At 33.8% G+C, this 25,068-nt stretch overlaps 3 protein-coding genes across 6 annotated transcripts; 1 reads left to right on the top strand and 2 right to left on the bottom strand.

The window, feature by feature from the left end:
• Positions 1 to 8,263: 8,263 nt before the first annotated feature.
• Rap2l (Ras-associated protein 2-like) lies at positions 8,264 to 9,858 on the bottom strand. Its single transcript, XM_076115708.1, has one exon. The coding sequence runs from the start codon at positions 9,528 to 9,530 to the stop codon at positions 8,985 to 8,987; it is 546 nt and encodes a 181-aa protein (XP_075971823.1). The 5' UTR covers positions 9,531 to 9,858; the 3' UTR covers positions 8,264 to 8,984.
• An 853-nt stretch (positions 9,859 to 10,711) lies between these two features.
• scramb1 (phospholipid scramblase 1) lies at positions 10,712 to 19,154 on the top strand. Of its 4 annotated transcripts, XM_076115695.1 has the most exons (7): positions 10,712 to 10,870; positions 11,155 to 11,524; positions 13,372 to 13,637; positions 13,895 to 14,119; positions 14,681 to 14,842; positions 15,635 to 15,719; positions 16,753 to 19,154. In XM_076115695.1, the coding sequence occupies exons 2-6, from the start codon at positions 11,161 to 11,163 to the stop codon at positions 15,692 to 15,694; spliced, it is 1,077 nt and encodes a 358-aa protein (XP_075971810.1). In that variant the 5' UTR covers positions 10,712 to 10,870; positions 11,155 to 11,160; the 3' UTR covers positions 15,695 to 15,719; positions 16,753 to 19,154. The 4 variants fall into 4 exon arrangements, with proteins under 4 accessions (XP_075971810.1, XP_075971783.1, XP_075971793.1 ...); XM_076115668.1 differs by lacking the exon at positions 15,635 to 15,719; XM_076115678.1 differs by lacking the exons at positions 10,712 to 10,870; positions 15,635 to 15,719 and adding an exon at positions 10,904 to 11,040.
• A 651-nt stretch (positions 19,155 to 19,805) lies between these two features.
• Positions 19,806 to 24,176, bottom strand: LOC142973696 (uncharacterized). The gene is made up of 4 exons (XM_076115658.1): positions 23,880 to 24,176; positions 23,210 to 23,606; positions 20,206 to 20,682; positions 19,806 to 20,099 (listed from the first exon to the last, which is right to left on the bottom strand). The coding sequence occupies exons 1-4, from the start codon at positions 23,987 to 23,989 to the stop codon at positions 19,875 to 19,877; spliced, it is 1,209 nt and encodes a 402-aa protein (XP_075971773.1). The 5' UTR covers positions 23,990 to 24,176; the 3' UTR covers positions 19,806 to 19,874.
• Between the last annotated feature and the right edge of the window lie 892 nt (positions 24,177 to 25,068).

Genomic DNA, 25,068 nt, shown 5'->3' with positions numbered 1-25,068 from the left:
AAACTATCTATTTCATAGCACTATATTTTGTTAGATCACTTAGAACAGGTAACAGGTAGAGTCTTATGGGTAAAGTTCGCGGCTGAAACATGTTTACAAAATCCAGAATTTAGAGCAACAGAGGCCCTCAGATTTGTGCAGATAACGGTGAGCGGTATTAATTTTGAAGATACACAGCTGATATTTTAAAAATAATCTGGTTATTACTTTTACGTATGTCAAAACTCTCTACTAAGTTGTGGGACTATAGGTAGTCTTAATTAGTCACATAAAGTTACAGATAAGTTCCGTAGGTTTATTTAGTGATTACAAAATAATCATAATATTAACTCCAATGCTATTTAGCACAGATATTTTTCGTGTGCATAGTTTATGATTTATCGTTCAGTACTGTACCAAGAGTGTTACATAACTAACTTAATGAGCATTTGCATTGCTCACATCACATCACATAATAGGAAATTAACTTAATGTACGTGCACAATTAGCAATTAATATGTAGAATATTAATTGCAAAGAAGAAATTCTTTTCTAATACAGAAACTGGGCAATAGTAAAATATTAAAGTTTAGCGTATGTCATTGTAGAGCTCCATACTTATTAATAAGCTTAAATATGTAAAAGTGTTTGTTTGACCTTCTATACGGTATTAACGGCTGAGTCTATTTTGACAAAATTATACAGAGTGACAGTTTATATCACTTGAAAACACTTAAAATCGCTAACATTGACATACCTTTTGTCGCGGGAGAAGCCGCGCACATAAGTTAGTACTTGAATAAAACATGCACTTGTAACAAATAATTTAAAAAACACATGTGGATTTGCTTCTTTACTTATACGTTTCATATTAAAAAAGCTGTTCTTAATTCCTCGACTAAAAGCTGCTTAAGGAGCTGAGATCGCTATTAGAATACTTAACAGGACTTAACGAACTCACGAGACTGTTGCAGATAACAAGCCACTCATTAAGTTTTACTAAGAAGCCATTATGATACCGACGGTGTAATTTTAAAAGAGATTACGTTACACATGGGCCAAAGGATGCAATGGTTAGACGGATGTTGTGTAGGGGATATTAAAACCTGTTCAACACGTGGTTACATTTTGGACCGAAAAGGAGACCAAACAATGGACGTCTCTCACTTTGTTATTGAGACGGTGACTCGGAAGCTGAGCACGTGTTGCTCATCCCACCAGCTAACAAATAAACAACTTTACTCTAAACCACGTCTTAGTGACTGAAGCATAAAATACAATTCTGTTAAAAGCTACGACAACGTGGTCAAATACGTACACAATACCACGTTAAATGGGTATACAAGCAACGTCAAATTCAGGAACGCCGATTTTGGAATAAGACATTTTCTGGTATACTATGAGATAGATTGTAGCGTATGTCATATATATTTTAATAATCTATGATTGTACAATGTACAGTAGTACCTACGGTGACAAATATTAATTTCAATTTAAATAACTTGATAAAATAATATATCAGAAATGATTGGTATCGTAAGCCACCAGATAAAATCGAACACGAATTTCATCAAAGAGTATAAATGTAGGCGGCGGAGTCGTGCCATAATGAGAAGTACATGTCATCGTTTTAAACAGATTATGGCAGTGGTAAGGCATGTCTATTGAACGTGAGCGCCATGTTGGGTGCAAGAAATGCTTGTCAAGGTGCGCTTGCACAACTAACCAAGGACTACATGGTCATTGAAGCGTAATCGATGGCAAACATAAGTAAATAATAGGCAATCTGTCTACCTACTACTTGGTATTGACTACAAATTTATTAAAATTACAGTTATACACCGAATTACTTGTAATAGAAATGCGGTTATCGTCTTCGAATGTTGATTATAATCCATTGTTGAACAAATACATAGTTTTCGGTTTGTAACACTTAAATCAATTTGAAAGGGAATTTCAAATCCTCTATCAAATTCTGTGGTTACTAAAAATAAGCGCCCTAAAAGCGATCAGCTGAAAAGTAGGTATGGTACTGCTGTATGCAGATTTGGATGCAGATATCCAGGTGAAATATCTATTGATACGAAAAATAATATCCTATTATCTGTGAAACAAAGGAAAACCCTGTCGTAGCTTGATATCAATAGTCACAATAGATACGTAGTGTGATGACTTGTCGTCATGCATTGAACGGGTCACGAATAGGTTTGCCAGTGACGCAACTTGCGCCGTTGAGTCTAGAGAGCTTGCATGATAACATAAGTCAAACCATGTTAGGAGCTGACTCAAGGCAGTTCCTGCCTACGCATGTTGCGCAATTTCTGCACCTGGAAGAATCCGCCGTTGTCGAATAGTTTCACGTAATTTCGAAGAAAACTTACCTATACGCAATATCCTTGCTTTTTTCGAAAAAGCTATCTGCCGTTATCCCAGACATACCCGGAAGGCAGTCTTTATATCAATTCAATTTATAGCATAAAAGTACTCATTATTGTCAAATTAAAAGCATTCAATTTAATAACACCACTGTACCCGCATTATTTGTTTCCATGAGAACGTATTATGCCATGAGAACTAAGGAGAGCGCAGAGCTATTCTGTCGCTCGTTTGTATGTGCATATGTGTGTACTGTGTACGCTTTGAGTAAACGCCAGTTACATTATTCGAAACTGCGTACTGTACAACTGCTAATAATATTCAAGCATTGCAATAGAGATTTCGAGAGTTTTGGTTTTGTATTGGAACGTACGCACTCGTGGTATTTTTGCACCACTTGAATTACATTACTCAATGTTACAATATAATTTTTATTGAACGGACGTAGCGTATGTTATAAAGTATTTATAGCCGCCCCACACGCAGCACCAGCGTGCGAGGTGCGCGGGAGACTCTCGCCGAGACGCATCTATTCCAAGCTAACCTTGCATGCTCATCGAAATCATTTCCAACATTAAAACAAACTATAATCCTTTGAAATTGCATTTAATCTTTCGTGAATCAGTTGAAAAAAAAATGTTTTAATGACTTACCCCCGGTTTCTGATGTACATTTAGGGGTAGTTTATCTATTCAATAGCGTTTAAACTCATATAAAAAAACGCTTTAATTATAATGGTTATGGTTATTTATGGTTAATCATTACTTAAAACGTGCCATGTAATAACTTGAAAAGGGTACTAAACATACAAGGTTTTCAAGTATCGTAAGAAAATAAGCTACTATGATAGCAGTCTCTTCTTGGGTCATATGGAAACTGGAAATATTTTTTTAAAGTGAAAGAAGAGGAATATTGTAACTTTTTGTTTATTATTATACGGTCCAAAGCAGGACTGACTACATACTGCTGTTAACAGCATACGAATGTGAAGGCACAATGTGACTTGATTACATCTGAATGAATAAACAAGTTGCGGGCTCAAGTGCACTATATTATTATGCATATTAGAGCCTGCCCTCTTGACAATTCCTTTTCAAAGGTTTGGTGACGACGACCAAAACATCCATTGATTTTTTTCTCAGAATGTAAGGCTTTTATGGATCCTATTCTAAAAACAGACCAGTATACGTACTGTTTTATCATCGAACTACTGACTATTAAGGGAAACAACAACATAACTCTTTAGAGAATACCATTATGTAGTTAGATAGTAAATAAAAACAGGCGTAGGCATGAAAACTAGACGAGGGGAAACTGCATGTATTTCCCTTTGTGTAATGTAATCAATAGCGGAGCCGCGTCCCTAGCTGTTACTCGTCTGGCAAACTTACCAAATATTAAACAGAATTGTATCTATCGCTACATTCGCAAACTCATAACCCTTTGAATTGATAACCACTAGATTATTTTATAGTTTTAGTAGTACCATTTTTGCCTGACACTGATTTGAAATACAATTAAATGCAATGCACGTTTAAACTTACTAATTACGTGCCATAGTTCTGGTTAATAACGATGATAAATAACAAGTAAACAAGTTGTTCTGCATATTGTAAAATAATTATTGAATAATGGACGGAGCTACGGGAAGGGAAAACTGAATCGATTTGTTTGTTACAATAACAAGACTATTAGCAATTATTCGCAAAGTTACGTTATTTTGTAAAAGTTAATTTAAAATCTACTTAAATTCAAAGGTTGTTTCATACTAAATATGAAACGTAAATGTCGATTTACGGTGATTTCTTTCAACAATGCTGGTCTTTAAGCTATATTAGTTTCATTAAACCCTTTAAAGCTCTCTTAGACACGGGCGCTGAGTCGTTAAACGGTAATAAAAGATAGAGTCAACGGCATCTACGTATTTTCTCGGAGCATCAATTACTTGCGTCACGTACTCATGTGACGATCAACTGTATCCACAGATCCACAACGTGACAACCTTGTTATCTCCCATATACCTTACTCGGATATCTCTAATGCATAACAAACACCAAACACTAGCCGAGCCAACGATCACAATAATGTTAGTCATAAAAATAATGGTCATAGTTCCATTTTAATCCTGGGTTAACAACAATTAAGGAAAGTTAATAACTAGGTATTCAATTATACATCTGTAGACAAACCATTAGGGAAATACATTTTACATTTTCCGGTTATTGTTTTTCAATAATTTACTAAACAAATAACGATATGAGTAGCTTTTGAAGCTGTAACAGTCAAAATCCATGTTATTCATAAATATTATTAGGTAAAAATTTTAATAGTTGTTGAATTTCGTGTCATAATGGTGATTAAATTTCGCCAATCGAGATGCATATAGCGGTTTGTAACTAATCGATAGACGAGGAAGTAAACATGATATTACAACACCCTCCCGTCAACGTCCGGGCGAATTAGCTCCTATCTGGGCCAGTAACGGCACCTAAGCAGTAGTAGCGCACGAAAAGACTAAAGCAATCGAAGCATGGCCTTAAACTCGATAACGTGCCAGTTTAAGCCGCAAATAGTGACGGTCTGCACTGACGAATTAGTTCACTACCGAATATCAGTGACGCAATTCAGCTTAGGTTTGTTGTTAAACACTTTTTTGTCTTCACTTAATCCCTTGCCCAGTTGCCTCTAATAAAGTTTGTAAATTAGTTTAGGAACCTTATTTTTCTGGCCAAAATAACGTTACAGAGATTGTCTGTTACGTAGGACCTACTTTTATACAGTAGAGGTCACGCAGCGGACCGTGCAGTTTGTATTGTCACAGAAATTACCAAATCGTATTAATACAAGAACTTAGTTTTCAATTTTGTGGTTATGTTAGGTACATTCGTATGTATTTTGTGAAATCGTGACGAAATGTGACCATACACTAATGGAATTTACTCATGAAACACCTAGTTTCTCGCTTGATGACTAACTTTTTCTAGGTATTTAGTTCCGCAAAGCAAATAAACACGTCAATCTGATAGAATACGAGAATACTGATCATGTATCTCAAAACATAATTATTTGTAATGATGGTCAATAACGACTTTAAAAAACTTTTGATGAATGTTGAAATTGACTAGCCAAGGAGAAGATTAAAAGTAAATTATGCGTAACAGTATTATGGCAATAACAAAGTCGATGAGTATTGCAGAAACGAGGATGGTTGCGCACAGCGTACGTCACGGTCCAACAGCTGGTTACCGTTTAACAGCACGCGCTCCAGTCGTTTACCCGTGCCACTTGGCGATTGCCACAAGGAGTCATCGTGTTTAACCGCACCAATATTCCAACTAATGAATGCAATCACTGTTTTCTTTACTGCAGCCCACATTAGCTCTAAAAGATCATCGACCTACTGCATTTCCAATATAAAATACATGGTTGTTGGATTGAAAGTTGCATTGACATAAATTAACACAATTTACGACTATTATAGACATTTAGTGAATGCTAGAAATAGCATCATGCAGACATTGTTCTGCTAAAACTCGTACCCGTAAAATAAGAGTATTTTTTCGACATCCCATTAATATTTACGCAAATTTGAACAAAACTCTAACAAATATTAAATCTTGCTCATGAATCACTCTGCTTATAAGCGAAAATGGCATTAATATATTCTGTTTGTTAGTTAATCAGTTTCTCACAAACAGATTCAGAGATCACAAAGAGATAAAAATACAGTGATATACACATAGTCTAGAAACTAGGTGTATTAAATGCATCTGTATCATTGTCAGCAATCAGCAGCAATGTCATACCAGTTGCACATCATGCAATTCAATCCATGCTGTGGATGATATGATCTGCACAGTTGAGTGCCCACTAGGTATGCTTGAAACAATTAATTACCAATAAATGAACTGAATAAACTACTTATTTCAAATTTCTTTAAAAGATGTGACCTTGTAAAAATTCATTTTAGATAATAACAAAGTAAAATGTTTGAATCAACTGGAGAAAAACATATTTCTTAACAGTTAAAGCAAGAACTTCTAGAATTACGATTGTTGTAGAAAAGCAATTACATGAATGGTGAGTGAATATCAGGGGCCAAAACAAGTTCCGAGGTCGAAAATACTGATTTAACTGACCAAAAATTAAAAAATACTGACCAAATACAGACCATTTCTAAACCGTTTTTCGAGTGAACGGAGTGAAATAAAAAAAAATACAGTCGAATTGAAAAGTCAAAATCCTTTTTTGATGTCGGTTAAAAAGCTTATTTTCGGTTATTGGTCTTCATCATCCCCATAGTCAACCAGCACCGCCTTTTTATTGTGTTAAAAGGCTTTTTCTATTGTTTGTAAAGTTTTCAATCAGGTCTTAAGAATTTTCAATCAGGTCTTACGAATTTTCAATCAGTCCTACGAATTTTCAATAGGGTCTTACGAATTTTCGATCAGGTCTTACGAATTTTCGATCAGGTCTTACGAATTTTCGATCAGGTCTTACGAATTTTCGATCAGGTCTTACGAATTTTCAATCAGGTCTTACGAATTTTCAATCAGTCCTACGAATTTTCAATAGGGTCTTACGAATTTTCGATCAGGTCTTACGAATTTTCGATCAGGTCTTACGAATTTTCGATCAGGTCTTACGAATTTTCGATCAGGTCTTACGAATTTTCGATCAGGTCTTACGAATTTTCGATCAGGTCTTACGAATTTTCGATCAGGTCTTACGAATTTTCAATCAGGTCTTACCAATTTGCGATGAGGTCACGTCTCGTGACGCGAATTTAAAAGTTTTTAAAAATTAATTACAAAAAAGTGCGCAACGGCGCTAAAGAATTTTCACTTCAAAAATATTGATTAAAAAAAAAAATGAAAATTTTAATTTGCTATTCTATTGAAGTCATGTGATGCTTCAATACATGTATATGTTACTGTAAAAGCCCGAACTGTGGTAAATCCTAAGATTTTCCGGTAAAACCTAAGATTTACCAACTCTCAATGGTAAAAGTCCGAACAATTATTTTATTTCGAACTTTTACCTATATTCACTTGATGATGTCGAGATGTCGCCGGAGCCCCGCTTCTATTCGCGGGGCTCCTCATACTGGGTGGTTTAAAAAAAATAACCACGAACTTCTAACCTAACCTACCCATGTCGGTTTGCCTAAAACTCCTTCTTGATATACCGTAACATAGTTATGACGGAGTTTTTTATATACCGTAATATAGTTTTTAAACTCCGGCTTGTTCGGACTTTTACCGTTGAGAGTTGGTAAATCTTAGGTTTTACCGGAAAATCTTAGGATTTACCACATTTCGGGCTTTTACAGTAACATATATATTACGTAGATCATCCACATAATATCGAGCATTCAAAGCAGCCCTCTGATATCATTACTGGGCAAATAGAGAATGTAAGATTGGCCAACAGCAAAGGAAAGCCAAAAAAAATTCGTTGAGTTTGGAAAAATACTGACTATACTGACCGATTTTCTAAAATACTGACTTTTACTGACCAGGTCCAAAAATACTGACTTTTACTGACTTTACTGACCTGTTTCGGCCCCTGGAATATACTATGTATAATAAAAAAAAATAAAAAAAGAAAAACAGTGCATTCATAGTCGAAATTATTGTACCTGCCAATGCTCTACTGGCCTGTTAGCTTTAACTAGCAGGTCTGAAACAAGCTTCACTGTTATAAACACAAAACTATTTACCCAGTAACTTTGATGATAACTTTAGTACTTGACAATATAATGGTTAAAGTTTTCCTCAAACTACACAACAGTGAATCTTGCACCATAATTTATTATTAACATGTTATTGTACATGAACTCATTACTCGGTATAATGAAATATTGAATTGTATCGGTTACCTTATTGACTGATGAATAAAACTTCACTTTTCAATCTCCCACTTAAAACTTTTATTATAGGTATTTTGTTATATGTATTATCACAAATCCTGGTAGACTTTAAAACACAATCACGCAACTGACAAAACATACTGCTTTTCCTTGATTACTGATTTTTCATATAAACATAATTTACACAATAAAATATAATCTGCGACATCACTTAGGTGTAAGTTCTTACTCATCATCATCGCACACCACTCTACACAATCATTAGTTTATTGCATATTGGATGGCTTTATAATTTTCTAAATTGTCCTTGCCCTTCAACATCATTAATCTCAAGAAATTATATACAAAGTTGACTAACATTACTTTACAAATACATGTTTCTGTTTTAGACTCAGCTGTTTCCAGTGTCTAAATATTATGATGAACAAAATGAAGCTTGTTTTAATCTGCAATTGAGTAGCTATTTATGCTCCGATAAGGATATTTGTTCACATTATAACCATTACTGCGGGAGTATCTACCAGTAATAAAGTATGAAAATATAAGTAAAGCACCTTGATTGGACAATGGTATGTATCAACGATATTAACAATGTGATATGACGCGCGTCGCGACCGCCGGAGGTCCAGCGGCCGGGGCCGGCGCGCCCTCGCCGGCCTCCCCACTGGAGACGACCGGCCGTCGAGCTGAGGCAGGCACACTCCCGCCTCGCCTTTGCAGTCTTACGAGAAATAAATGCCACATTACACTCTAAATATTAAAGCACTGTACAACAACAATAAGTTTTCTTTTCCTTTTCGGGGCTAACGTTCATTTCACGCACGATTTCGGCGAACATCTCGTTGACGTTGGTACGGCTTTTGGCGGAGGCCTCCACGAAGGGGCAGCCCCACATCTGCGCGAGCGCCGAGCCCTCCGTATGAGACACTTCACGCTGGTGCTCCAGGTCAGCCTTGTTGCCTACCAACAGGATAGGGACGCGTTCTGACCCCTTCACGCGTGTTATCAATTCCTTCATTGGCTTGATGTCTTGAAACGTTTGGTGATTCGTTAATGAATACACTACAACGAATCCCTGACCATTTTTTATGTACAGGTCTCGCATTGAAGCGAATTGTTCCGTGCCGGCGGTATCCAATATTTCTAAAACACATGGTGAATTGTCCACTTCTATTTCTTTCCTATAGAAATCTTCTATTGTGGGGTCATATTTCTCCATGAAACATCCTGACACGAACTGCACAGTCAAAGCACTCTTTCCGACCCCACCCGAGCCCAACACAACCACTTTGAATTCGCGCATTATTGTGTTCCTCAAATCACACTTGCCAGTCTACACAACGTTTTAGAAACGTATTCTCACTATGTGCTATAAAAATGTCATTGCTATGTTGGTTTATGACTCACTCGGAAACGATCACTGAGTAATGTACACATAAAGCAAACTAATTGATAAACAGCGACGCCATTTTAGTTGGATGAGTGGCAAAACAACTTCGACTGCATCGCGATGGTAGTTACTTCAAAGATACAAACGCGGAAGCAAACATCTACCAACTGACTTGTTCCCTGCTGGCTAGATTCAGCAGCGGCAGCAGGTTGGTCAATGCACCTTATTGCAATGGTTTGATTGGTGAATGGAAAATACTAAACGGATGCCAGTGTTACCATGTTTATTACTTAATTTCTACTAAAGTAACAATAAGCTGTTTTTTATATATTGAAACGAACGTACCGACTTTTTTAGGTAAATCTATCACTTTTTCAATAAAATATGTAGTTTAGGGAAACTTAAATCTACAAAAATAATAACAATTTACTAGACGTATATCTATGTTGTCGGTACAGATAGTTAGTGCTTTGGTGTAGTTACACCTGTTCTAATAGCGACCTGATTGGGAATCTCTCAGTCATCTGGACTTTTCCGTCATCCAAACTTACTACTTAGGTACTTTTTATTTAGTTTGCTACGTAGCCATAGCAAATTGAAACATACTTCAGAAAATATTATTGTTGTAATTCGTTTTAATAAATATTCTTATTGAGTACAAGGTCCTCACAAAATGATGCCTGGAATACTGCTTAAATTATTTTCAATGTATTTCACTACTAAGTTTAAGGTTACAATTAATTTAAATTCAATAGTGCCTTAACTGTTACCTACATGTTGTTTTTGTCTCATAAGAGAACCGGACTTAAAAAAACTACTACATTTTGTAATTTTTTATACTCTGGCAACTTTTTGCCGGAAACATTTCATTAAAAGTTGTCAACACTGATTTCGTTTAGAAACAGTCAATTATCCTAATTTATTTAAAAAGTAAAAATAATTATTATGTGTAATCAACTATATAAAAGTAAATAATAACTTGTATGAACATTTATTATAATTTAAGCAATAATTTGTTTATACTAACTTAAATGCTCAAATGAGATAGAAAACCTAGTACCCAAATATTACGATGGGTGGAGGAAAACTATGAAAATAAATGTAGTTGTCTATGATGGACAATAAATAAAAAATTTAGAACATTGTAAGAAAAAATATGTTTTTGTAGATCAAAAAGTATAAAATTAAATACCCTGTGAAGGATCTACCGCTAATTTGAGCATTTAAAGTGTTTGTTACTATAATTCTGTTCTGTAAGTTTACGTAGTTAATTCACCTTTATTTTCCCGGCTTTTCTGTTCTATGAAACCGTGTTTTTAGATTTGCCGATCCGATTGGCTACTATTTTCAGTACTTAGTGCTTATAATAGAATTGATCATTGTATTCATTATTGGTTTGGATTCAGTCAGAATTTTTACGTAGGTGTGGTCCTCTAGTCCTAGTCCATTAATTATAGTAACTTTGAATTTTTTGTATTAATTATCATTGGTGCATAAATAACTTGACCTAATGATCCTTGTTTAATTTTTTTTACAGATTATAATGTCGCACAAACAAACTCCATACTCTCCGAATTTTCCTCAAAGTCGGGGGTATTCGCCGACTCCTGATCATAACAAATCTGAAAGCTTCCCATTGAACCCACAAGGCGGATATCCCGGTCCACCACCTTCGGGACCTCCGCTGCCGCCGGGGGCTCAGCCGCTACCAGGATTACAACCCGGTTTCCAACCTGGATTCCAGCCAGGTTTTCAGCCTGGGTTCCAGCCTGGCTTCCAACCTGGATATCCTCATCCTCAACCAGGATATCCTCAACCGCAACAAGGCTATGGACCACCCCAACCAGGATATCCTCAGCCAGGCTATGGACCAGTGGTACAGCAGCCTGGTCCTCAAGTTCCTCCAGGTATGTTTTCCTAAATGATGTAGGTATTGTAGGAATCACTCATGGGAACATAGCTTAATTATTTTAAGATAATCAAAAAAATCATAATAAAAGAACTCATCATTTTCTATTCCACTTAAATGTGGGGTAGTATTTTTTCTTTGTGGCACAGAGTTTAAATGTTGACAAATTTCTTATTGCAGAAAATTTTAATTTCACAGAATAATGACCCTATTGTGTAAGTAGCATTGGCAATACATATTTTGTTGTTGTTCAAATGTTTTATTTTAAAAAATTAAAAGTACTCAATGCTCTCATAAACATGTAAAACAGTGTAAACTCTATTTTTTTTTTCTAATCTTCTCTTCAGTTTTAAAATTCAGCCTTGGCCTGTTACATAAACATAAAAAAAAAGATTCAACATGTAACATTGGCAGTGTGATGGAGTTTCTATGGCTTTCAAGAAATAAAAAATAGTTAATTTCATAATGAAATATTTTGCATAGCCTTTCAATCAACAATTTTATACATAATTTTAACACTCAAATAATATAATTAATAGCTGACCCGGGCAACTTCGCTTGCGTCACATAAGAGAGAATGGGTCAAAATTGTCCCCGTTTTTGTAACATTTTTCACCCGTACTCTGCTCCTATTGGTAATAGCGTGATGATATATAGCCTATAACCTTCCTCGATAAATGGACTATCTAACACTGAAAGAATTTTTCAAATCAGACCAGTAGTTCCTGAGATTAGCGCGTTCAAACAAACAAACAATCAAACAAACTCTTCAGCTTTATAATATTAGTATAGATTTTTTAATTATTTTAGAGTTTACACTGTGACATTAACTATAATTATCTTCTTTTATTTTAAGTAATTGAGTAGTAATATTATACTCAAATATCTGGTTGAATGAGATAAAATTACATAATTTTATGATAACAGTAAGGAAAGAAGTTAAATAAAGTATTTACTAACTAATACAGGAGATTAACAAAGTACTGTCATTAGCAAAATATTTATTCACACTCACACACACATCTTAGATCTTCTAAAGAAACTTAAATAATATTTTATGATCTTTCCATTCAAAACAATTAGTAAGACTGAGTGTAATTTTATGCTTATGTATGTGACTTTACCAAGATAATGCAACAGTTCTACTTGAAGTATTTGGTCTTTGTCTTATTTGTTCATTAAACATTGAAGTTGTTGACATCTACTTAGATAAGGGTGTTTACTGTTTGTATGTAATGCCCTAGCTTCGAGACTATTGATATCATGTTATGATTGCATTGTGCTCAGTGACATTCTGCTAAGAGAGTAATTTTTTTTATTTTATTTAACTTATTTCATTATGTTCAAAGAATCCAAATGTAATTTCGAATTGTTTACTGATACATCAGATAGACACAAGCAGAATAAGCAGTGGTTAAAGTTCAAATGTTACATTAATAAAAAGCGTTCTACCATCTCTGATATTAAAGACAAACGTGTTTACTTTGAAACATTGAGTGTGTCAAGTGTCCAAAGAAGTTTCAATAAAATATGTAGACGTATTTTCAAGTCTCGCAAAAATGGCTATGAAAAATTCCTATCAGATGAAGAAAAAAGGTTGAATTTATGTACAGATCGAAGTTTGGTGGAGGGTGTCTACTAATTGATGTGTATTTTAATAATATTTATCTATAATTTTGTGTCCTGTATATATTATTATTTAATATATCATAACTTTTGTATCGTGGTTTTTTACATAATTTCTAAATGTTGTGTAAGTACTTATTAATACAAAGAAAAAATAAACTGCCTTTGTTTTTCTGCAATAATTATGACACCTCATTATATTTAACTAATTTGTTTCAGGTGGGTGGATGACTATTCCGCAAGGGCTCAGCAATTGTCCGCCAGGCTTGGAATACCTTTCTATGATTGATCAACTACTCGTCCATCAGAAAGTTGAGCTGTTGGAAGCATTTGTGGGATTTGAGACAAACAACAAGTACACTATTAAAAATAATATTGGACAAAAAGTGTACTATGCAATTGAAGACAATGATTGCTGCACTCGAAACTGCTGCGGTCCAATGCGTCCATTCGACATGAAAATAATGGATAATTTCAACAATGAGGTAATATTCAGTTATCTCTTCTATTCGCCCACTATAATTAAAAATGTTGACATCCTAATTGTACAAAACACCTATTTAAAGACAGTGATGTAATAACGGTTTATAACTATGCAAAAGGAACAATGCGGGAACTAATTGCCTTAATTACCGGCACTATTTTTCATGGTTCTGTACTTATGAATATCCATGGTTGTTGTGGCAAATATGACACTTTACTTTTTGCCTTTTAACATGTAAAAAAAATATATAATTTACAGGTGATTCATCTAAATCGTCCGTTGGCATGTGAGTCATGCTGCTGTCCATGCTGGCTGCAAAGTATGGAGGTGACCTCACCACCAGGCACAGTGATTGGCTCCATTGAACAGACATGGTCGATCTGCAAGCCCTGCTTCGTAATCAAGAATGCAGTTGGAGATGTTGTTCTCCGAATCAAAGGGCCTGTTTGCACTTTCTCTATTTGCGGTGAAGTTGAATTTCATGTAAGTTTGTTGTTTAGTTTTCTTTGCTAAATATCTGGCTAAGGGCAAGATATGTAGTCATTGTTTAATTGATACAGTTTTTAAATTTGTTTACATATATGACTTTCGGCTTTAGAAGTTTAGTACCTACATATTAACAGCACTAGCAACTACCCGCAATTACGTGGGCATAGATAAAATTCCAGCTTAAAAAATACGTTTCGTAGTTTTGGCGTGATTGAACAACAAATATTCAAACTTTAATAATATTCAAATTTATGATAGTAGTAGAATAAGCACAGATTATGATAAAAAAGAGAATGTCATCATGTGTAACAATTATTTTATATATTATTATAGAAGTAATAATTTCTGTAGCAAAAAATATATATTTTTGTCAGATAAAACTGCACTAAGATTAGGTATCCACACTTGATAGATTGTGGAAATATATCAATGTGTCTGACTTGATAAAGGCTGAATCTTCAAAATAATCGTAACAAACTGTGAAGCAACTATTTCTAAGTGCACTAGTACTTACTCATAGCATGTTTTTTGAAATGTTGTTTTATATGATTTCAGGTATACAGTGCAGATGGTGAGAATAAAGTTGGTAAAATAACAAAGCAGTGGTCTGGTCTGGCTCGAGAGGCATTCACAGATTCTGATTATTTCGGCATTTCCTTCCCAATGGATCTGGATGTGAAAATTAAGGCCGTGCTGCTCGGAGCCTGCTTTTTAATTGTAAGTATTCTTTATTTATTCACTAGAACTTACTTAACCGACTTCAAAGAAAGAGCTCTTAATTCGACTTTTATTTTCATGGATAAAATCAAAGAGATAAAATATAATAAACTATTGAAATACTCTTTAATAATAATGGTCCCAATGTTTGTTAGTGTCGATCATATTACGCAAATAAATTATTACTTATTGACTGATAAAGCTAAACAATAGTAATGTTCAACATTACTAGGAATTAACGACAACGTATTAGTAGGTAACTAATAGTTTAATCGGAATTCCTTTGTTTTATTAAATGTAGTGGAAATTTTTGTTTCCTTGTATCTCTAAGTCTCACTTACTTTGAGACATAGTGGGCATTTACGAACATGTAGGTCACGACATGCGTTATCATTTCAGATTGTAATAAGACGTCTTGTAAGTTTAAGGTCTAGTGCAGATATTTGATACCTAGTAGAGAGGTCGCGGATATCTTCATTTTATTACGATCGTCAATGCCAATGATGTACGCGTACAGTAACCAATAGTATATTATCTTGTTGTGATATTAGATTTGTGGAAATTGGAATCTACTTAAATACTATCGTCATATCATTGTATAGGATTTTCAGGTCTACAAATTCATGATCTCTTCTTTCTATAGGTTGTAAAAAAATATCTGATTATATATAATCGATAAAAATAAGTCCCGTATCTTATCTGAAAATGCATGTTGCTGTCTTAGAGCTACTTACATTTTATTTATCCGATACTGTAATTTACCCCTTATTATTTTCAATAATGTAATTCCAGGATTTCATGTTCTTCGAAAAGTCAGGAAATAATGAATCTGACCGTCCCGGCATGCTTTAAATATGAACAGAGCAATTTGTCTAAGGTAATAAGACAAACTTGCGCGTATAGTTTGGTTTGTGAAATTGTATGCCTGTTTTTTTCTTTTGCCTTCTTTTTTAAACCCTAACCACAATTTTCGTTTTAATGCTTAATTATTAGCACAAGTTTACTAAAGACGTCTTCTTAAGTAATACGAACATCGCATGCCTTGTTCGTTTGTGTGACATACGCATCGTCGAATGATAAGGAGCTATAAATAAAATAATCTATCTGCTGTATTCTAGATACTAATAAAATTTAGGCTTTGTTTTTATTACTTTTAATATACCTAACAGAATGGGAGTGTGTGTCTAACTAATAAATAACATTGTAGTATCTAGTCGTGATTGGGTCGAGAAATGTTAATCAACTTCTAGTTAAGTCATATTTTTTACTACTACTTATATACCATGATTTATGTCTGTCAAAGTCATCACGGTGTTTTGGGTGCACAAACCTTTTAAATACTTGCACGGGGAACTAACTGTAGTATGGTCAACACTTACAATACTACCTGATAGCGATACGATAGACCCTGAAATGTAGGCATAGTGACATGTAAAGTTGGATAAAAATGCCACCCTTGCACCAAATAAGATCTTCAACCACAAATTATGTATGTTGATGTATGTATTACCAAATATAAAAGACAATTACTATCAAGCAATATGAAATTCAGAGCCTCACAGAGGGCAGTATTAGCGCACTTTATTTTCGGCTTACATCAGTGCTTTAATGCCGCCAAAATCAGCACACAGCTGAAGTTCTTCAAATCACCATACTACAGACGCCATTAATGCTCCTAGATATATGCCGTTAGTGCTGGTATTGGTATTTTAGATGAGACTAAAACGAAACTGTCACCATTATAGTTAAAAAAAATTGAATCAAGCAAACAGAATAGACAACACCTATCACTGTATTTTATGAAATTATAGTACTTACATACTAAATAACACTCGAGCTAACAGCACGCTTTGTCGCAAGTACTTATTTCAATATCTCAGTCTAAATAATGTATTTTTTTTTAATTCCAGGATTTCATGTTCTACGAAACGGGTCGTCGTAGATCTAACAATCGTGTAACACTCTCTTTATAAAAAGCTTGTTCCAGTTTATAATTGAAGACAATCTTGGGTTTCCAGTGTGGTTTTCGAGAATTTTTATCACTATTTTTGATTATGTTCTTATATTAACTAATAAGCTATTTTTATTCTTATATTACTTTTATAGATTGATTAATGTCTAACCTCACTATTTTTATATTACTAATGAATGATTTGGCTTGATTCTTATGAATAGTTTGATAGATATAATATATATGTACATGCTGGACATGTTTATTTGACGGCAACTTACATATTATGATGATAGTATTGGAACGTAAGATCTGTTAGTCATGCGTGATATCGCAAAAGATATCGGCGAATCACTAGGTTTTGATATTTAAGAAGGAACGGGATGGGTGCAGTTTGTGATTTGATTTAAGTGTTTTTTTTATACGTATAACACACTTATTAGTACTGTAAGTTAAAAACTATATTTACTTATTTTTACAAATGATTGAAATTATATTTTTGAAATGTTATTCTTTTTGTGGTATATAGAGCAGATTTTTTATTTATCTGACATTCATTATGATTGAATAAAGTATTTCTTGTTTTGTTACAATATGATATTATAGTCTGTAATGCAAAACTTAATGAATATTAGACATACATACATCCTATTATGGCAGTACATGTAATAATAATATAAACTTAATATAAGCTCAAGAAGTTAATGTGCATTTGAATTGTAAACTACATATAATATATTTTAATCCGAATGAAATGTAGTATATGTAACACCTGCTTTGTTGTAAGATCCATAATTGCAATCCTATAATAAGTACAAGTGATATGGTAAGCATCATGTTTATTACCTTTTCGTCTGTTGTGATATTAAATAACAACTTGCTGAAGTGATTGTAACAACTCCCTTTAATCTAGTCTTTTTGCATTTTGTGACAATCTTACGTGCATAAAAAGCAGGGTAGTGTTGGGTAAATTACTGACTGGATGGAAAATGTTCGCACACACTTGTACAATTCGTTAGTCTAAACATTGATCTCCACTTGCGAGAGTGTAGTCCTTAATTTACCCATCGTAACCTTATCTCATTTCAGAAAAAATCCACGTCCATTTGCTGTAAGTCGTTTGCTTTTACTTGAATGCATTTAATGTTATTTTGGTGAGGCAAACAGGGCAACAGTCTATTTCACGAATAGACAGTGCTACTGACATGGCTTTGGATATTTCTATCGATGGAAATGTATATTCATAATGCTAATGTTGATGGCTGTTCATTTTACATAGAATAAGAAAGTAACGTAAAACGTGTAACCTACATGATATATATTGCTTTTTATAACAGGTGCTAAATAAATAGGACGAATTTAAAAGTTCGCGGCTTTGAAGAAAATCTGTTCCTACGCCTTTGTCTGTCTTTCTCATTTCCTATGCTGTTTTATGAACTTAATAATGAAGTTGTTACACAATAATGTAATTTGTAGTTACTGCTATGTATTAAATTCTACTAATACTTTCGAGCTTCAAAATTTCGAAAAATGTCCAAAGCTGTGAACTTTTATAATTTGATCCTCATTTGACAATACTTCTGTAGGCTTGTATATCTTAAGAAAAGAGGCAGGGATTTTGTCTGAATTTATACCAGTACTAACGAAGACATGAGCGATTACCCAGTATATGCAAGTGGTGTAGAATTAAAATGCGTCCATTTTTTTTTATTTAGTAAGTTTGCCTAACCTTTCGCCTATTGCTAATGGCCTAGCTAGCCATAAAGGAGCCAAAAATGTATTTTATGATATTATCTATTAGAAAATTAAACACTGTCATACTGGGTATTAATAATTGTGTTGTTTGATTTTAAGGATATTTGTAGGAAAGTTGGTCTCGTAGATTGCTAATACGCTTGAAGAATCTTGTAATGTATTTTAAGGAATGAGGTATAAGCCAAAATATGAAAGTGGACTTATTTGACAAATTGTATGGTCTTTTAGAAATGTGCCTGTTATAATGTTTCTTATATTCTTAGTATTATACAACGTTTATATGTAGTAGGTTTATTAATATGTAATTTACTTATAATGACTAAAAGCGCACCAAATACTTGTTCGATAGCACAAACTGAAAAATGATTTTGGGTCGCCTTTATACTTATGAGCCTACTTCAGATAATTATAATATATATTGTTTTACTCTCGTGCTGTGTATAATATTACGAAATTCAATTAAAACGTTGAGTGAAAGCATAATAAGATCTTAGTTATCATAGTATTGACAAGATGACGTGACTTCACTTTTATAATTGTGTACTTTTCTATAAAAACATTTCGTGTTACCTACTGTTTATTGAATAAATGTTATAAAACTATAAATATTAGTGTATCATTTACATATTCATTATATTGGCTGGTTGCCTATTTTGTTTAATTACTGGTTGCTTTGAGCCCCAGAAGCAAAAAGAGAGGTGATATGTAATTATGAGTTAACTGTTGACTGACTGTGTCTTTCTGTCTGTGACACTGTGAGCTTCTAAAGGGGTAATTTTGATGCTGTATTTTGTGTTAGAAAAAGTGTCTGAAGATAATTCATAATCTATATGGTTGTTGTTAATTTGTTACAATTTAGCGTGTAGTCGTTGCCAGATAAATAAAACCTAACCCTTTTATTCATAAAAATATATGAAGTTATGAAAGGCTTATTAAGTGTTTTTCTTTCACTCCTTAGCGAAATGAAAAAGAGAAAACATATTTTAGTAGTTTTTTAACTAAAGTAGGTTTATAGAGTGTTTATGAATAAGAGGGTTAGTGTTTTATCCATGCAAGACCTAGGAAAGTTCAGCCTTGGCGTTAATTTGAAACAAACAACCCATTTGTTGATACATGATTAAATTTGCTCTCCACATCCAAAGAAACCATGCGAACACAGCCAAGGCTTATGTTATGAATTTAACTTAATTGAATTAACATTTTATGCTTGTCATATCATTATTTTCTGCCAGATAGATTGAAAACAAACATTTTCAATACTCATCACCATTTTATTCATGATTAAATTAAATTAATACAAATGGAAGTTTATTACATTAAATTTCTTCAGTTAGTAGGTGTTTTGAAAGCAGATTTTTGTGTACAAACAGAAACTTCTGCTTGGTGATATGAGAGGTTAGCAAAGCTATCTTCACATTGTGGAAGGAGTTTTCTTTTGGCAAAATTCAGCTCTCTGTGATTGTGTTTGATAACCATTGGTTTTGGTAAAGATGTCATTATTTTCTTTGCCCACTGACTTTGTGGTAATTTTTGTTCATCAGGAAGATCAATCTGTAAATTACAAAGAAGAATTAAAAAGGATACTTATTGATCACACAAATAATTATCAACTTAAGAATATGAAGTATCAAAGTATGGACTATAGTCAGATACTTACAAGTTTTGTTTTTTTAGCACTCTTGTATGCTACTGATGGTAAATTAACATTTTCCTTGTTACTTGATTTGATTGGTACAGAGCTTTTCAATTTAGGAATAGATGATGGCCCAGGCAAAGGTTTCTTAGGATGAACATCTTTTACAAGTGGTACTATTGGGCAGTTTTTTATATAAGAAGCCACAGGACTGCTGATATGTTGATATGCATTTGATTTACTTGGAGTTTTCTTCAATGATGTTGCGGAAGGTTTCTTCAGTGAGAGTGGTTGAGCAGGAGTTTTAAATATGGGCTTGGGCTTTGAATCTACTGGTGTCTTGAACTCAGCATCCCTAATATATTTCTTTGAATCTACTGGTGTTTTAAACTCAGCATCCTTAACAAATTTCTTTGCAGATTTGACAGGAGTGTTTTGAGGTGGTTCTGGAGAGTCCATTGCATCAACTTTACCCAACTTTGAACATTTCTGTGGGGATATCAGGGGCCGAAACAAGTTCCATGATCAAAAGTACTGATTTTACTGACCAAAAATTCAAAAATACTGACCAAATACTGACCATTTCCAAACCTTTTTTTGGGTGAATGGTGTGAAATATAAAGCTTATTTTCAGTTATTGGCCTCCACCATCCCCATAGACAACCAGCACCGCCTTTTTATTGTCTTAATGTTCAATAGACTCCAAAAAACACAAATAAACCCTAAAAACGCCAATAAACTCCAAAAATTCTAATAAACTCCATTAAACTCCAATAAACACCAAAAACTCTAAAAAACTTCCCGTCTTACGAATATTCGATCAGGTCTTACGAATTTTCGATCAGGTCTAACGAATTTTCAATCAGGTCTAACGAATTTTCAATCAGGTCTAACGAATTTTCAATCAGGTCTAACGAATTTTCGATCAGGTCTAACGAATTTTCAATCAGGTCTAACGAATTTTCAATCAGGTCTAACGAATTTTCAATCAGGTCTAACGAATTTTCAATCAGGTCTAACGAATTTTCAATCAAGTCTAACGAATTTTCGATCAGGTCTAACGAATTTTCAATCAGGTCTAACGAATTTTCAATCAGGTCTAACGAATTTTCAATCAGGTCTAACGAATTTTCGATCAGGTCTAACGAATTTTCGATGAGGTCTTAAGAATTTTTTACGAGTTGAGAAGTTTTAACCCATTCCAAAAACGTGCGCAACGCCGCTAAACAAGCTTTCACTCCAAAAATATTGATTTCCAATACACTAGTCACAAAAATTAAGGGATATAAAAAAAATCAACATTTTTGGGTGATTTTCAACAAGCTGTAACTCCGAGGAAAATGGTCGTACAGAAAAAATAAAAAAAATAATTGTAGCTCCAAGTGTCTTGTTTTTAGATATGACGATGAAAATTTTTTGTCATGGCCAGGTCTGGAGAAATACTACGAAAACTACCGAAAAATTTTTTTCAAAATTTTTTCCCGTCCAAAAAATGGTCCACGGGCTTAAAAAAATATTTTTTGATTCTTTCGTTCAAAAGTTCTTTTAGAAATTTTAATCCTCTTTAATTTGCCGTATTCAAAAAGCCTGTCCGACGATTTGCCGCGGAGTTATCGTCAATCAAAGCAAACTCAATAACTCCGGAAATAATGATCGTACAGGAAATCAAAGGAGGGTTTTGAAAACTGCACAATATTCTCTATAAGAAAATGTAAACATCTTTAAGAAAAAAAAATTTTTTTTAATTGAAAACTCGGACTGAAAAAAAGACAAAATTTCGCAAAATTAAGGATATTTGGATAAAAAAGCAAATCGCAAAACGAGAGATCGTCTATCGCTGCCATAAGACACTGGTCCACTGTCTACGACCCCAATCGTGATGTGGTCATGCGCATAAGCCAATCGGGCTCGACGATGTCGTGGAGTGAGCATAGGCACGCGATTTGCTTTTTAATCGAAAAAATAAAGATTTTAGAGAGAAAAAAGAAAAATTTATTAAAAAAATGAATAAAAATCACTAAATTGCAAAATTGATTTTAGCAAAAACAAAGAATTTGAAGCTTCGGGGCACAACGAAAAAAAAATCGCGGCGCTTTGAATTTTTGAGGAATTTTAGGGGACACTTTGACGTTGAAAAATTACTGACGATATCCTTCGTTCATCCATTTTATCCAAAGTTATACCAAGTTATCCAAATATCCTTAATTTTGCGAATTTTTGTCTTTTTTTCAGTCCGAGTTTTCATTTCAAAATTTATTTTTTCTTAACCATGTTTACATTTTCTTATAGAGAATATTGTGCAGTTTTCAAAACCCTCCTTTGATTTCCTGTACGATCATTATTTCCGGAGTTATTGAATATCAAAGTCAAAAATAACTTTTTTGCTTTGATTGACGATAACTCCGCGGCAAACCGTCGTACAGGCTTTTTGAATACGGCAAATTAAAGAGAATTAAATTTTCTAAAAGAACTTTTGAACGAAAGAATCAAAAACATTTTTTTGAAGCCCGTGGACCTATTTTTAGGCGGTAAAAAATTTGGAATTTTTTTTTTCGGTAGTTTTCGTAGGATTTCTCCAGACCTGGCCATGACAAAAATTTTTCATTGTCATATCTAAAAACTAGACACTTGGAGCTACAATATTTGTTTTTTATTTTTTCTGTACGACCATTTTCCTCTGAGTTACAGCTTGTTGAAAATCACCCAAAAATTTGTTTTTTTTTTTATATCCCTTAATTTTCGTGACAAGTTTAGATGCTATTTTTTGAGGTCATGTGATGCTTCAATATATGTGTACGTAGTAGATCATCCACATACACAGAGTATCCAAAGCAGCCCTCAGATATCATCACAGGACAAATCGAGAATGTAAGATTGGCCAACAGCAGAGGAAAACCAAAAAAATATATTGAATTTGGAAAAATACTGACAATACTGACCGATTTTCGAAAATACTGACTTTTACTGACCAGGTCCAAAAATACTGACTTTTACTGACTTTACTGACCTGTTTCGGCCCCTGGGATATTTTCTGCAGCTTCTTCAAGCAGATTTCACTTAATACCTCATTTTCAGTCTTAAGTACAGGTTTAACATCATCTTGAATATTCTTAGGAGTTTCTGGTTTGTTTTCATTGTTTGGTGGATTATTAAGAATATATTCAATAACCTCTAAAGTATTATTTAATTCCTCAGTCTTTTTGTTATTTGTTGGTGTAGGTGACACACATAATTTCTCCACCATACTTTCCAACTTTATAAAACTATCATCTTCCCTCATATCCCAGCCTGAAATAATTGTATCAGGTGAATCTTCATTCCCTTTGCCAGGCAGTAGATTAGGTTCAGAGTGAGTTTGCAAAATTCTTAGGCTTTCATTACGATCACCATACTGTCTAGGACTGTTTACAGCACTCACAGCATATCTGCAGAATGAAAATTAACATAATAAGTTATGGATTCAGTAATAGTTACTATTAAAAAAAGACAATCATTAACAAGACAACACATATAATATTATTAATACATTCAATCCATAGGCGTTGGACCATGATTAACTAACTTATTTAAGATAAATGTTAATTATAAGCAGTGTTAACCATTACACTACAATAAAAGCGTAAAATTTGGCAGTTGATTTGAACAGTTGTTGTTGGTGCTAATAACATTTACGCAAGAACAGATGTACACAAACTTACGGTTTCTGTTGATTATCCCAAAATATGCGCTTTTTTACTTCCTTGAGGGTTAACTTCCCAAAGAATATTTCGTCATCGCTTATTGAACTCTCTGTTATATCAAAAGACATTTCCCTTTTTATCGGACTATCGTTCAATCAAAACAAATAGCACTAAAATAGACTATAAAACTTAGTAACTTTCTATTTATTCTGTTCTAACGGATTTCTGTGAACTTTCAATTCAAACGTTCGTTGTTATGTGTCAATTGTCAGTGTCTAATCGCAATCGCAATGCTCGATAATGACTGACAGCTGTTAGTAATGTTGCCATTTGGCAACATAACTAGCTGGAAGTTTTTAAACCATTTGAAACTATAATAATTGTAGATTCGCACGAATGTACTCGAGGAAATGACATACATAGTGATTGTTTATTTCTTGCTAGTTCATTGTTTATTACTCACAATAAATGAAACCAATTTCCCGCAAATCAATAGATACCTTACAATCTGTGTCTAATGGAGAATGTTAACAAATTTAGATTTTAAGCACTCCTTATTCTTTGTTAAAAATAAAAAATACTAGTGAAAGAATTACTTCGATATCTCAATTAGTTTCCGATTTATAAGCAAAACAAGTTGTAACCGCACGACGCTTGCTCTCGGGCCGGTGTGACGTCACTCTACACTACGCTCAGTCTGGCTCACACAGTCCGCTTGCGGTCGCGCGCTCGGTGCGTTGAAATTATACCTAAATACTTTTAAAAATGTTCAATTCAAATACTAGGAAATCATATGATGTGCCTAAATGTAATTAAATTTTATGTAGGTAAGTATATAAGCAATAATAATTAACTTTATCTTATAATGAAACAATTTCTAACCGAATTGATCGCGAATTTATTGATTTTACAGTGGCAGGGAAAATGTAAAATCAATAAGTACGCGATTATTTCGATTAAAAATTGTTTTTTTATAATATGCGTGATCGTGAATATCTAACTTAGCTGACTCGCGCAACTTCGCTTGCGTCACATAAGAGAGAATGGGTCAAAATTTTCCCCGTTTTTGGAACATTTTTTATTGGTACTCTGCTCCTATTGGTTGTAGCGTAATGATATATAGCCTATAGCCTTCCTCGATAAATGGACTATCTAACAGTGAAAGTTTTTTTTAATTGGACCAATAGTTCCTGAGATTAGCACGTTC

The sequence above is a fragment of the Anticarsia gemmatalis genome, chromosome 1 (assembly GCF_050436995.1).
Source record: "Anticarsia gemmatalis isolate Benzon Research Colony breed Stoneville strain chromosome 1, ilAntGemm2 primary, whole genome shotgun sequence".
Lineage (NCBI taxonomy): Eukaryota > Metazoa > Arthropoda > Insecta > Lepidoptera > Erebidae > Anticarsia > Anticarsia gemmatalis.
This window is presented reverse-complemented; position numbering and strand designations above follow the sequence as displayed.